At 34.4% G+C, this 12,459-nt stretch overlaps 1 protein-coding gene across 21 annotated transcripts in view; it reads right to left on the bottom strand.

Annotated features, from left to right (window-relative positions):
- CDH18 (cadherin 18) overlaps positions 1–12,459 on the bottom strand; it is a 497,477-nt gene that overhangs the window by 21,624 nt on the left and 463,394 nt on the right. For all 21 annotated transcript variants that reach the window (XM_038128610.1, XM_038128601.1, XM_038128611.1 and 18 more), the window contains one exon: positions 1,433–1,554. In XM_038128610.1, the coding sequence (XP_037984538.1) occupies positions 1,433–1,554 (122 nt within the window). The remainder of the gene's footprint in view (positions 1–1,432; positions 1,555–12,459) is intronic.

The following is a 12,459-nucleotide window of genomic DNA, read 5'->3' as shown; positions in this document are numbered from 1 at the left end:
TAATCTACTATGAAGCATGAAATATTATAAGAATTTTAAACCACTACATACCTGTATCTTGAATCTTATTCTATCTCAAGGTGAATAGAGAGGAATTGGAGAAAGTTTAAAGGAGGAAAAGATGAATGATCAAAAGTCTGGAAGGACTTCAACATTGATTCCCCCAGTTAAGTAGGACTAACTCAGTCTGGACAGGAGACAGCTAAGGGACAATGTGCTAGTGATTTATACATGTCACAGGGATAATAAATAGAGATCAACTGCACTTCCTCTTTCTCTCCCAAGAGACTGGTAAATATTGATTGAAGACAGTATGGAAAGATTAAATAAAAAAAAAAAAAAGTTAGGTCTTATTGAAGCATGCAATTAAACTACAAAATTTGGAGGTGTATGAGTTAGCAGATACCAAAAATCTATGTTTGTTGTAGGAAAAGTTAGACAGGTTCATATGAAATAGTTATTAAAGGACTAGTCAAAAATACACAAACCACATTTAGATCCGGAAATCACTGGCAAATGATCTGATACCAGGGAACAATTTGTGGTAAGTATCATACATACTTGCCATTTTCTTATTCTGTGCTTTAGGTGCCAGTTTTTTGGCTACTGGTGGAGTGAGGATAACTTTGATCACACTACAGTCAGATGTGTGGCATTTTATAGTCTCAGCTTTAAAAACAGAAATATGTCACTATGCATTTGTGTAAACTCTTTTTAAGGATTTGATGAAAATAATGATATTACTAGTAATATATTCCTCAGGAAAGATAAGAGCTCATAATTGAAACATACAGTCTGTGAAATAATGCAAAGCAAGCACAGTGCTGTGGGTAAAACTTGGTCTATGCAGAAAAGGAAAAGCACTTTGCAAAACTGTCAAACCCTGGGCTGCAATGATGTGTGTCAATCAGAGGAGCAGTGGCTGGAGTATGATTCAGCTATTCAGTCACAGTTCTGGCCCTCCCCATCCTCACAGTTGTGAAAAACCCATTCAAGATCTTTTGTGTAATGACCCTTTATAGGCAAGGGCAACCCCCAAGCAAAGAGTGATGATGTGAGCCGATCTCACCAGCCACTTCAGTGAGCTGCATTTGAAACATTGCTACTATGTGGCACTTGGACGAGAGATGTTAAATCTGCTTTATTCCCTTTGTTCAGGATAGTGGCTTGTCAAATTCTATCCCTTATCTGACAGGATTAAAGTTTTACCTGTCTTTACAGAAGATAGCTTGAGTATTATTTTTACAGCAATAAGAGATATTGAAATGCAACATGTTCTCCCTTTTGCCTCATACAATTAAAATTTCAATCAGGCACAAAATGCTAAAGCAAAATCAGAAAGAGTTATGACGTGTTCCATACTTCTGACACATGTGACATTAACAAAGCAATTGTTATTTATCACTGGAAGAAATAAAGCTGTGAGAGTTACCTGACCAGGCTTTGTATTTTCACAGACGACTACATCATAATCTCTGGCAAGCTCGGGAGGATTGTCATTGACATCCAGGATTCTAATGCCAACTGGAACATGGCTCACTAGCTCAGGATTGTCTGCAAAACACACAGGATGGTATTAAGCCTTTTAAAATACTCATTATTGCATGTCATCCTCAATTTAAAAGTGGTTTATTAACACAATAACTAGATGGAAACTCGATGCAGCTACAGAAATGTAGGTAACAACATGTTTGTTGTGCTTCATTAACTGTTTTGAAAAAATAGCAATTAAAATGAGTGAGAAGTATGGCATGAATCAAGTAACTTAAATCAAATACAAGCTACTCTGGAAATGAAGTGGGAGGAAGCTGCTGGACTTATGCTATCACAATGTGTGCTAAAAAATGATCAATTTCTTGGTAATGAATGTTAAACTGTCATCACAGTATTGAATTAAATCTAATGCAAAAATATTAAAGCATTTTTCTATTTCACAGTTACTTAAAGGTCTCAGAAATTAAAATGCAAATATAATAAAAAAACACATAGGCATATATAAACTTTCCCCAAGATTGAGTTCTGGTTTCTCACAAGTTACTATGGCATTTCACACAGTAGTTAGTAATGTGGCTTTAGCAGAAGAAAAGAAAGAAAGTTCAGCAGAAGTGAGTTTGATTTTTGCACAAAGAAAACAATATTTAAGTACCAATGTCTAAGGCTATGATCTGTACTTTCATGACAGCTCACCCTCAGAAAGATTACACCCTCAAAAAAAGCCCAATAAATAGAATCCTTTCAACAAAAATACACTTTCCACAAGAAAATGGAAAAAAAAAACAAACCCACCCCACAATTTCTTCCAGCCTGTTAACACCCTTGTTCTTACTTGTAAGTACTAAGGTAATTTTATTTTGTTGAAAGAATTATGTATTTAACTTCTTATAACCATCTGATACATGCTTTTTGGACTCTGTACAAGTATCAATCAGTCAAACGACAAACTTCATCTTGCGTTCACCAACTAAATGAAACTATCAGTAGAAGACTGTAAAGCCAATATTTCAAATGGAATAAAATAGAAGAATGGGATGTTATAGATTGACATTTTAAAAGTTCATCTGTGTGCTCAGGAGAACAAAAAACAAAAAAGAGAGAGAAACATTAGTAGTCCAAGCTTTATACATTGGTGAAACTTCATTCACCATGGTTATTTTGATCATAATTAATCCCTACCATGTTTCTGTTAAAAACTGGCATTCATAAAATACCTTATATTTGTCACATCTTTAATAATCTCTGCTCAGAATTCTGGAAAGCATTGACTAGATACATACTTGGCTTTAAAACCACCAGTGATGTAGGCTCCCAGCAAAAAAATATTTGAGAATGTTGAAGTTTATTGACAAATGGAGAGATCTCTCTTTATCTTTTGTCACATGGGATAGTAGCCAAAGTATCTAGAAGGTCCCTCAGATTTTTCACATTCTCTTTTAAGCTAACATGTGTATGTTCACACAGTGATTTTAATACTTTTGAAACTTGATAGAAAGGGGATAAAAAAGTCAACAGGAGACTTAACTAACAGAGGAATGCTATTCTAAATTGCCATTAGCATTGGAAGAACATGGTCAGAAGACATTTATAGGCTTGCAAATGCCATTAGCTTGCTGAAATTTTCCTTTACTGTTTTTCCATCTTCACCCTGAATCTATAAATACCTTTGTAAGGGGTGAACTAAGAGACAAACTGGACTATCTCAACTGTTTTTATGCAAGAATGAGGCTCTCTATTGCCATCTAAAAAACACCTTTAGTAGAAAACTTTGAGGAAAGTTTAAATGATAGGGATATATAAGTGACGGAAGAATTACACTTGGCTGTCCACTAAGTATTCAGGAGAAGGCAGCCATTTATCTATCTTTGCTGTTTTGTCTGAAGGAAGCAATCTTCTCTCCAGGAGAGCAGTTACAGTATGAGTTTTAGTACAAGAAGATGTTTGTTCCTTTCCTGAAGGTAGGTCAAAAGATTGTGCAGAACAGAACAGCACAGGCAGTACAGATTTAACAGTACTTACTGCTCACTTAAATTTAGCTTACAACTCATTTAGGTAATGTCCTCTGTTAATGTAATCAGACAATGAAATTTAAAAATCCTGTAATTACAATTACAGAATATGATATCTATGGCCCAAAGAAACTTTACTTTGGTTTTGAGGCTTTGTTGGGGAGGTTCTTGAACATAATTTGTGAGGTATGAGAACTAGAAAGTGGTGTACATGAAAGGAAGGACACAAAGAGAGAGTACATAAAGCTTAATAAGGAGCTAGAAAGTAGAAATTACTGTAAAGGGTTAAAGATTAACAAATCAATTTTTGACAAGATTCATAAACTAAAATGAAGAATTTTAACATCTTAATACTACAGAAAACCTGGAAGAGTTTTTGCAAGAAGGCAACAGAAGTTGTTATTATCAGATAATCATAGGATAACTGAAAAATCTTAGTTGAAAGGGACTTCTGGAAGTCACTGGTCCAGTTTCCAGCTCAAAGCAGGACCATCTTCAAAGGTATGAGGGGGCATAAAACATCCAAGTGGAGGCAGAAAAAAGTAGAGAGAGCACAGAGTAGTGGGTACCACAGATAAAGGACTGCTCTGTAGGCCTGGCATATAGTTACTGGAGAAGAAAAAAAATCAAACTTTTTCGTCTAGTGCATGACAAAAAGATTTAAATACTTTTCTTTCAGTACAGCGTTGCAGACCTCTTTGCCCCACCTTGAATGTGTCCTCTTGAATGCCTGTCACTACTACTCAGAGCAAGCTTACTGAGTCAGTTAGATTTGCAGTAGTTTTACAGAGATATTTTATGGAGATTCAGAAACTTTACCTTTATTTCTTTTGCAGCTGTTTTACAGTATGAAGAATTTATAAATACCTCATCAGTTCGAAAGAGCTCTTTATGCACAAGGTAATATTAGTAACTCTCTGGAAGTCAGTACCTCATGGAATCACTGACATTTGCAGGCAAATTTCCATACTGACAGGCTACTCACTACAAAATGCTAATGGTACATTATTAACACCACTTAGCAAAACAGTCTTGAACAGTGTGCGTACAACCTAAATTTGCATGCAAGGCAACAGAACAATTTATACTGGGGGAAAAGAATGAAACGGAATTGAAGGATATATGTTTATTTTCTTTTTCTTTAAGTTTTTATTTTGAGAATCAACATGTATTCCAGTCTTTTTCAAGAATACAATCACCTGCAATCTCCAAACCAATCTAATAACTGCACTTTTAATAGTACATTTTTCTTAATAAGACAAAATTCTTGCAGCAGTATGGCAGATTCCCAGTTTTAAGATAATCATTGCTGACATACATTTCAGGCCTGTGCATCACAAAATATTCTGTGTCCCATGAGCATTATGACTCAAGAGTATATTTTTTGAAATTAATGCTCTCTGTTTTAAGGGGCAACTGAAGCAGAAACACTGCTCTGATTCACCTATGCAAGGGACTTACTTTCTTATGCACAAGACTTTTCCCAGAATAAATAATTATTCCTCCAGAATGCTAAACATCTGTAAAGTAAATAAATTTCATTATCCAGATCCTAATATTCAGATCCTCTATTGGCAAGTCCACTCTAAATATACAGAAGACCCAATCAACAGCCAATGTGAAGCTTTGAATCTTCTCTTAGTTTCTGTGGGCAAACTTTTAAATCCTTATTTGGGAAGAAAGATTTTTAATACAGTTACTGATGTCCAAGAGTTTCTTTTCACACTAACAAAATTCCCATAGACTTCATAAAAAAATATTCTACCTGAATGACTTTCAGAATGGAAGTCCTGACATCAGCAATCTTTTGTGGGTTTGTTTATTTGCTTTTTGCTTGTTTTGTTCTCTTGTTTTTTAGATTTGTTTTTTAGTAGATTAGCTAACTGTAGACTGGTTCATAACTGTTTACTATATAAGCCCATTTGACATCTTTTCAAGACCTTAAATGCAAACCAATACTTAAGAAATTCAACTAGCTTTTATTACTTCTTAAAGAGAAGTACAAAAGTCTCATCATATTCCTCAAACAAAGATTAGCTTAAACACATTAGAAGAATAAACATAGATATAGGATGGATAAAATATACTACCAAAAAAAAAGCCTAAATGATGGAAGAATATCCAACATGCAGGTGAGAGTGGCAATATTAATAACATACTGAGTTTAATTCAGGATGATGTATATATGTGATAAACAAAATTTTCTGGCAAGGAGAAAATTATGCAGATTCTAAGAATAAGTTTGATGTTCCAGTCTTCATTTTAAGGATGTGAGTTCTTCTAAATAATGTTACCTGAAGATGGATAGTAATTTTTTTTTTTTTTCTCATAGCAAAATTTAACTTTTTACTGATAAATATAAAGCTGAAGTCACTGCTCATTTCTCTTGTATCACAGTAGTAGTGATAGCAGCAGCAACTACAGAAGCAGTAGTAATAATCATAGCACTGCAGTAGACCAAAAACATTTAGTTTTCAAGCTGGAAACCCTCTATTGCCATAATGCAAGCAAAATTCTCACAGACGATGTTGGTGTTGCATGCCTGATTAGAAGAGAGCACCACAAAACACACTGGTTCTGTATCTGGAAATGTCCATTTTGAGATTTCTGTCCCAAAGTTTCAAAGGGGAAGTAAATGTCATGATTCCAAATTCTATCCCTTCTCTAGAGCCCCACCTTGGTAGCTAAGAAGAGCCATGCCCTACTCCACTTTCAGATGATAATGTAGGGATATCTTCATTGTAGCTTTTCCCAAGGGAACAGGAGAAGAAAATCAAGGCAATGACTAAACCAATATAAACAGGGAATAAACATTGAAATTGGAATTAGAAGCATAATTCCTTGAGCAGGCTGGAGAACTAACTGCCTTTCAGCAACTGTTAGATGTTTAAAATAGCTTTTTTGTAGGTTTCCTGTATTGCATTGGTAAGCACATTTAAAAAAAAAACAGCGGATGCTGCTACATTCACATGATTTTTGAAAACTTCCAGAAATTGTCATTCCACTGCTTCTCCGGGCAGCTTGTTCCAGTGCCTGGCTACTCTGTCAATGAAGCAGTTTTTCCTAATATCAAGATGGAATCTTCCCTGGTACAACTTTAAGCAATTTTTTCTTGTCCTCTCACTTGTTACTTGGTAGAAGAGGCCAAGCCCCACCTTGCTGGATTCTCCTCTCAGGCAGTGGTAGAGAGCAACAGAATTTTCCCCAAGCCTTCTTTTCTCCTGGCTAAATGGTTGGATTCAATGATCCTACAAGTCTTTTCCACCCTTAATGACTTTATGATGCTATAAGTTCATATTGCTGTGATGTCTTAGCAGGCAGTTTGCCAAACCTGAAAGTAAACTGTGCATCATTGGTAAGTTTGGACCAGGTACCAGTACTATGTCCAGCTCTCACCAGTAAAAAAAATAGCAGATATCCAGGTCTTTATCACTGCATCATGACCAATACAGTATCAAAACCCTGTAGTTTTGTTTTTAAAATCTACTTTAATCTCTTTCAAATTTAGGGAAATACTTTTGTGGCAGATTCTATTTTCTGGAAAAAAAAAATGTTACCAATACCAAAACTCTTTCTGAAACTAAACTAGAAGGCAGAATGCAAATGAGGTCAAAGATGAAAAATGAATATGTTTGGGGTTTTTTTTTCCCTTGGTGAACTCAGGGTTTATGGTAACAATTTATTTCTGTTTCTGTAATGTACCTATAGAGATAATCATATATATAAAAACAATAAAAAAACCACAGTATTTCCCTCTAATGATATTAAAAAAAAAAAAAAGTAGTGAATTTAATTCTTTAGGTCCATTCTCTATTGCTACAAATATTACTAGTTTAAAAAAAGAGACTGAAAATTGCTATGATTTTATATTTCTATTTTATATTTATTTTATTTTTATATTTATTGTAAGAAAAATTCATTTAAAAGAAAAACTGAGGCAGGAATGTAGCAACAAACTCACTGGTATTAAACAATCATCCTGCTGTCCACCAGATACAAATGGTAAGGATCTATCTAAACGATTTATAAAACTGCAACAGCATTTTGTTCTGATTTATATTATTTTCATAAAGATATTGTAAAGGAAGCATTTTCTAAAAACTGATTATTTGCCACAAGCTATTAGAGTCATTCTTGGTTATGTGGAAAAATTAAAAATGAGAAAATAAATTGACAAAAGTTCTTGTTCTTTTTTTTTAGTGTTGTATCTGAGGAAGGTATTCCTCCAAAGACTTATTTCCTTCAGGCAATTCATATGTTTCTTTCATGTGTTTCAAAATAAACAAAAAATAATTGTGTATTTTTGTCTTTTGATTTCACTTTTTGTAAAATAAATCAGCTTGCCTCATAATAGTATTAACAGAAATACAATGTATACTTTATATCTCCCCTCTAGCTTCACTTATCCTTCTCCATATGACAGCCTCATGGAGCGCTATCAGGAGTAATATATTTTAATATCCTACCCAAATCTTAGTAATTTATTTTCTGCAAATATAAAATGTGAAAAAGAACTGTCAAATTCTTCTCATAACCATGCTGTTTAATGATGGTAATACAGGTAGCAACATCCCTGTGATTCTAAAGAACAGCTATAACCACACCTCACTATAACAATGCACTTTATCTATTTTTTGTAATTATAGGACTTTCATCATTCAGCAACTCAAGGAGTTTTATATTTCACTGCTGCATATGATTAGTTGTCTCTGTGGATCCTGTTTTCCTCTGAATTATGTAACTGTATGTTTCTGTTATTGTTTTTTACCAAGAGTAAAATAGTACAATAGTAGTTAAAAAACTACTCATGCTATAATTAGAAAAAACACTTTAATGTTTTTTAACTCTAAGACTTGTAAAATGACTGTTCCAAGCTTTTATTCTGGTGAGTTATCCCAACTTTTCACATATTTAAATTCTGAGCAGGGTTTGTTGGCACTCTATTTAAATGTATTTAAAAGTTATTTTTTTGAGTAGTTTTTTGCAATTACTTTTTCCTGGTATCCTTTCCATAGAATATAGGGTATTGCATAGTTTGTCAATGAAGTACTGCCCTAACTCAACACCTCAGCATTTTTTCCCCTGAAATCCATAAGAAATAGGCATGGCAAAGTAAATACAGAAGATGTATAAACAAAGACAAATATATTTGTTTGGTTGAGGTTTTTGTCCAATATCTGACTTTTTTAACACCTTGGAGATTTATGGTTTTTTTTAATGTAAAATAAAGTGCATAATGATGTCTTTTCAGTATTTTGATTTCTAATCCATTATGGTGTCAAAGCTCCATATATCGACTCCTTTAATGTAGTCATTTTTTGCAGTCTCTTGATAGGATTTCATTAGGTCTGGGGGATCTGACAGAACCTGGCATGAAACACTATTATTTCAGTTCTCCTGTTCTATATAGCCTCCCCACAGCTTTACAAATTAGGAACTTTTTACTGTCTCTTCAACCACAAGTTTTTGCACCCATTGCATTCAAGTTAGTCTGTTACCCAAATAGTGGAAAATGGTCTGATTTTTCCATTTTCAGCCACTGCAGAGCATTATGGAGACAATCAGGGGATCACAATTTGATCCCCAAACTGCTGATGATCTAATAAACCCAGAAATCCTTTCTACATTCTGATATGACAACCAGCTGCATAATAGAAATATGTGACAACTTCCCAGTTAAAAGGTACCTTTAAAATCTTTGAAATATAAGCACTTATCTTGCTTTTTAAAAATCACATTTCTAATTAGAAGCACAGTTATTATCCATCTAAATGTCAGTATTTTATGAACTCCGATAACCTTTTGATGTTAACAGCACCTGAAAAACATATCAAGAAACTGGTTTGCTCCATTTTCTTATTTTGTTTTATTCTCCATGTTAAAAACACAGTTCCTAGTATAAAAAAAAAATACAGAATTATTAATTTTGAAGGTGTCTCCATGGATCTGCAAGTACAACTCTATTGCTCAAAGCTGGATCTAGAGCGCACATTGCTCTGGGCTGTGTCCAGTTGGGTTCTGAATGTCTACAAGACAGAGAATTCACAACCTCTCAATATGACCTGTTCCAATTTTTGATCAATCTTACAGTAAAACTGTATTTCTTATTTGGTTTAAATGGAATTTTCTGTGCTTCAATTTATGCATATTGCCTCCTGTCATTTTACCGGATACTACTCAGATGAGACTTTCCTGATGTTGATCTCTTTAGTCACCTCTTAGACTCCCCCTAACAGTTATTCAAACACATTGAAAAGCTGCTTCTGAGCCTTCACATCACTAGGCTGAACAATCTGAGCTTTTTCAGCCTCTCCTCATATGAGAGATACTCCAGCCTTCATGATTTCATGCTCCTGCACTGGACTTAGTCAATATGTCCATGTCTTTTTTTGTATTGAGGAGCCCAGATCTGGGAGCATTCCTCGTGTAGCCTCACCAGGGCTGTATAGAGGGGAAGGATCACCTCTCTCAGCCTGCTGACTGCAGGTTTCCTCACCCAGTGCAGAATGACGTCGGCCTCCTTTGCCACAAGAGCACATCACTAGCCATTGCCCAGCTTTCATCCACCAGAATCTCCACCATATCCTTCTTTTAAAAGCTGCTCACCTGCCAGTTGGCCCTGCATGTGAACTGGTGCATAAGATTATTCATCAGTTATCTATCCCATTCTTCTAAGTGTCTTGTTCTTCCATGAATCTCTCTCAACCCTCCTTAATTCTTACCAGCTAGGGAGGTTATTTTGGAATTTGAATCATTTCCTATCATTGAGTGCTATCAGTATAATGAATTCTAATTGACAGATTCTATGCTAGTCCTTAAAATAGCTCAGCCTCAAGTTTTTCCACTTCCAGAGGGACAGACTATTCTTGGTATTACTATGCTATGACTGTATTTCTTTTCTCTAAATCAGTTTTTCATGTGTTATAAAACATTGTGCATTTGATCTGTACTTTTCTATTCTCATTACTCTTGTCAAAGACTGGTTTAAAAACCTTTACTAGAATCAAGCAAATTATATCTTTTCCCTTTTTCAAATAGACTTTTGTATTTTTTTATCGAGGAATTTGAAGAAGTCAATTAAATGGTAATAATTCTATGTGAATCTGTATTTTAAAGTATTAGTGCTACTGTTAGTACGACTGCTCCTTCTCCCTGCCCCAGATTTAGTCTCTTGATCCTTCAACATAAACTATAGTACTACTTCATCATCTTTTTTCTTAATACTACATAGAGATTTCAGGAAGCACCAGTATTGAAACAACCAAAGTAAATGCTTCTGGATATGAAAATGCTGCTGTTTAAGAACAATGCATGTTAAAGAAAGAAAAGGATTGCCCATTAATTTTTATAGTAATGGTATGCTTTAAGAAGTAAGAGCACAAACATAAAAAAGCCTGAGGATTATTACATCAGCATTACTCCCACAGAGCAAAGTGGTAGGACTTCCTCAGATTTCAGAGAGAACATTTGACCAATGCAGACAGTATATATCACATACAGAGATGAAAAGTGAAATGTTCAGAAATTTTCAGAAATGTTGAAAGAATAAGATTGAAATGTTCAGAAAGAATAAGATTGAAGCATGAAGATATCACTCAGTTGGGGGTAGAAATATAATGTCAGTTCTAAATTTCATTTATATAAAATAAGCCCAGTTGCAAATAGTGGCCAAAAGGATGATAGGTAGAAACTGAACACTTATCAGTGAAATGTAGCATAAAGAGAAGAGAGAAAAACACTTCAAGAAACTAACTACAATCAGCACTTTATACCCACAGAATACCACTTGTTGAAGGAACACAATCTTTATGAGACTTGCAGGTTCTGCTGTGTTCTTGGCCAAGCAAATGGTGTCAGAAACTGCAAATGCCTTCTACTGCATCAGATAAATTTGAGGAATACCTCCCCCACAGCTAAATAACACTTTTGTCATAGCCTTTGACTGATATTTCAGCTTTAGTCTTGGTTTTGCAATACCTTGTGCTTGAACTTGAAAGCAAAAACCATAAGACTAGATATGGGATAGACAGCACTTAAAGGAAGAGCTTTGGCCATACACAACATATGCTCTTTGCTCCACCATAAAATCATTATTAAGTTCACAAGGGATTTGGAGAACAGTGTTATAATTTCCAAATTACTGCAAATAACAGAATGGTTGAGGAAGTAGACACAAGGAAAGGCTGTCTGTCATTTAGGCTGCCTGCCAGTCTGTCTTTCATCCATCTCTTCCTCACTACTATCTCTTTCTTTTTTCATAAATGAATTGTTTTTTCAACTGACACTATAGATTTACTTATTTTTCCAACCTCAGCTTTAACAGTAACAAAGGCAGTGCAAGGGGAAAAAATGAGATTCATGTTTTCCTGTAAAAAATTGCACCTGAAACAGAGACTTCTAAGCAGAGCATCTAAAAAAATTATTCCATTCTGGTTTAGTTATAAACAAAATTCTCCTTCTTCATACTATTCTTAGCATGATACATGTACCAGCACTCTTTTGATTATGTGAAACAAATAATGTGGAGAAAACTATGTTAAAGATTTATGCTATTGATATTTCTTTCTGGAAAATAATTACATTTCAATGGTTTCCAAAAAAGGACTCATGAATACTCTTTTTTTTCAGTGTCCCTGTGTAGCTTTTAAATATTTTTTTTAATTATTAACAGTATGCACCTGTTTATGATTAGGCTTTAATTATATTTTATTTCATGCTGAATTCAGTTTTATGCTGAACTGAAATGACATTCTATATATGTCAACACTGTCAAGCACACAGGAGTGTTAGTGTTTACTTTTTCAAGGAGCTAATAATAAAATTCTAGATCCTATTATTTACTATAGGAATGTACTTAGCTCAAAATGTCAATTTAGTTGTGAATGTAGGTACAATAATAGAAAACAATTTTTTGTCTTTGTGAAATACATTCATGCTGTTTATTTTGTAGCATATG

This window comes from Motacilla alba, chromosome 2, assembly GCF_015832195.1.
Source record: "Motacilla alba alba isolate MOTALB_02 chromosome 2, Motacilla_alba_V1.0_pri, whole genome shotgun sequence".
NCBI classification, from domain to species: domain Eukaryota; kingdom Metazoa; phylum Chordata; class Aves; order Passeriformes; family Motacillidae; genus Motacilla; species Motacilla alba.
This window is presented reverse-complemented; position numbering and strand designations above follow the sequence as displayed.